At 36.2% G+C, this 1,801-nt stretch overlaps 1 protein-coding gene across 3 annotated transcripts in view; it reads left to right on the top strand.

Annotated features, from left to right (window-relative positions):
- Positions 1 to 1,801, top strand: part of ATP7A (ATPase, Cu++ transporting, alpha polypeptide) — a 156,721-nt gene that overhangs the window by 99,192 nt on the left and 55,728 nt on the right. For all 3 annotated transcript variants that reach the window (XM_011968458.1, XM_011968459.1, XM_011968457.1), the window contains one exon: positions 1,252 to 1,458. In XM_011968458.1, coding sequence (XP_011823848.1) covers positions 1,252 to 1,458 — 207 coding nt within the window. The remainder of the gene's footprint in view (positions 1 to 1,251; positions 1,459 to 1,801) is intronic.

Here is a 1,801-nt window from a genome sequence, read left to right as displayed (position 1 = left end):
TTTTTTTTAAGTGTCCTTTGCTATACTCAGACCTAGGCTGGCAGCACTGCCATCACCTCAGAGCTTGGTGGAAATGGAGAATCTCAGACCCCACTTTAGATGTACTGAGCCAGAACCTGCATTTTAACAAGCTCCCCCAGGTGATTGTATATGCATTCAGATTTAAGAGGCATTAATATACTTATTCGAGAAGTCTACATTATTCTGCAGGGAAATGGTCAGGCTTTTGTTAAAGTTTCCTCCAAACATGCTCATCTTCAACATCCTGCAAAGCAACTCTTCTGTGCAGGGGTTCCTTTGTGTCCTAGCTAAATAGACATGAGCTGGTGTTTTGTCTAAGGACAAGAATGAACAAATTAGATAGGCTAGTGGAAATTTGCTCTTTTCTTCCTTTTCTCTATGAGGGAGGAGAAAATCTTTGGCTTTTTTTTTTTTCAGGTGCAGGGATGTGTTAGAATAATTTCTCCTTTCTTGGGAGGTAATTAATACTGCAGTGGATAAACTAAAACAAAATAGCAGAATTTCAGAGACTTCAGGGGAGCTTCTGGGATGATATGAGCTTCCACAGTCCATACATATTCTCCGAATACTCCATTGTGCAAAATAGACTTTTTGCGGACTTATTCCTTGCCTCTTCTTCCACTGTCCACAGACATTTAAAAATTTTTAAATATTATATATGTATGTTAAAAATTGAAAAAATATAGAAGTATAGATAGAGGAAATTTATTCATCTGTCTGTGGTTCTATTCCTGCCACTGTTAATAGTTTGGTATGTAACCCCTCAGCCTTTCTTATGCATGTTCTCATCTATGCATACACTAAAAATTTTTTTAAAATATCAGCACACTGCAGTGCTGTTTTTGCAAATTGCTTTTTGTTCCACTTAATATATTGTGAATTGCTTCGATGCCAGTATGCCAATCATCAACATGATGGTAAAATTTCATTATAAAAATAAGAACTATCCATTAACAAACTACTCTCTCTCTGTGATTGGGAGTAGAGATAATGGCTAGAAGAAAAAAAGTTTTGTTTATTCAGGTAGCTCAGATTTTCCTGGGAATTGAGATGGGAAGTATTGACATAGGAAGTCACTGCAGAGAAAAGTGTAGAGATAACTTAATGCTAATGGATAGTAGGAACTTGCTGGTTTTAAAAGAATAGATTGTCAGTATGGATTGTGAGCGAGGCAATGATGCAGTTGAATGATCAATACTGCAAATGAAAAGAATCTTTCCCTTTCCACAGACACGAATGAGCCGTTGGTAGTAATAGCTCAGCCTTCATCGGAAATGCCACTTTTGACTTCAACTAATGAATTTTATGCTAAAGGGATGACACCAGTTCAAGACAAGGAGGAAGCAAAGACTTCTTCTAAGTGTTACATACAGGTCACTGGCATGACTTGTGCTTCCTGTGTAGCAAACATTGAACGGAATTTAAGACGGGAAGAAGGTGAGACACTCTTGAAGCTTGTTATTTTATGTGCTAGTTTGGGAACTCCATCTTTTTTGTTCTCTTACATGTTTTGTAACTATGTTTATGATTCTTGGTATAAGGCCTCATAAAAATTTTCATTTTCAGTAATGTGTGGGACAACCCTGATGTCCCGGAAGCCAGTTTTTGTTAGTGTTTTGTTCCCTTAGATAAAGTTCCTCTCTTGTTTACCTCATGATCACATTTGTATATCTATGAAATTCGTAAAAAAAAATGGCAGAAAGAAATACACGAGATTACTATATTTTATAGATCATGGTTGTGTTGGATTTAAAGGAACATAATTTTTTTTTTTTTTTTT

Source organism: Mandrillus leucophaeus, unplaced genomic scaffold (genome assembly GCF_000951045.1).
Source record: "Mandrillus leucophaeus isolate KB7577 unplaced genomic scaffold, Mleu.le_1.0 Scaffold844, whole genome shotgun sequence".
NCBI classification, from domain to species: domain Eukaryota; kingdom Metazoa; phylum Chordata; class Mammalia; order Primates; family Cercopithecidae; genus Mandrillus; species Mandrillus leucophaeus.
The sequence above is the reverse complement of the archived record's forward strand: the minus strand, read 5'-3'. Positions and strand labels throughout refer to the sequence as shown.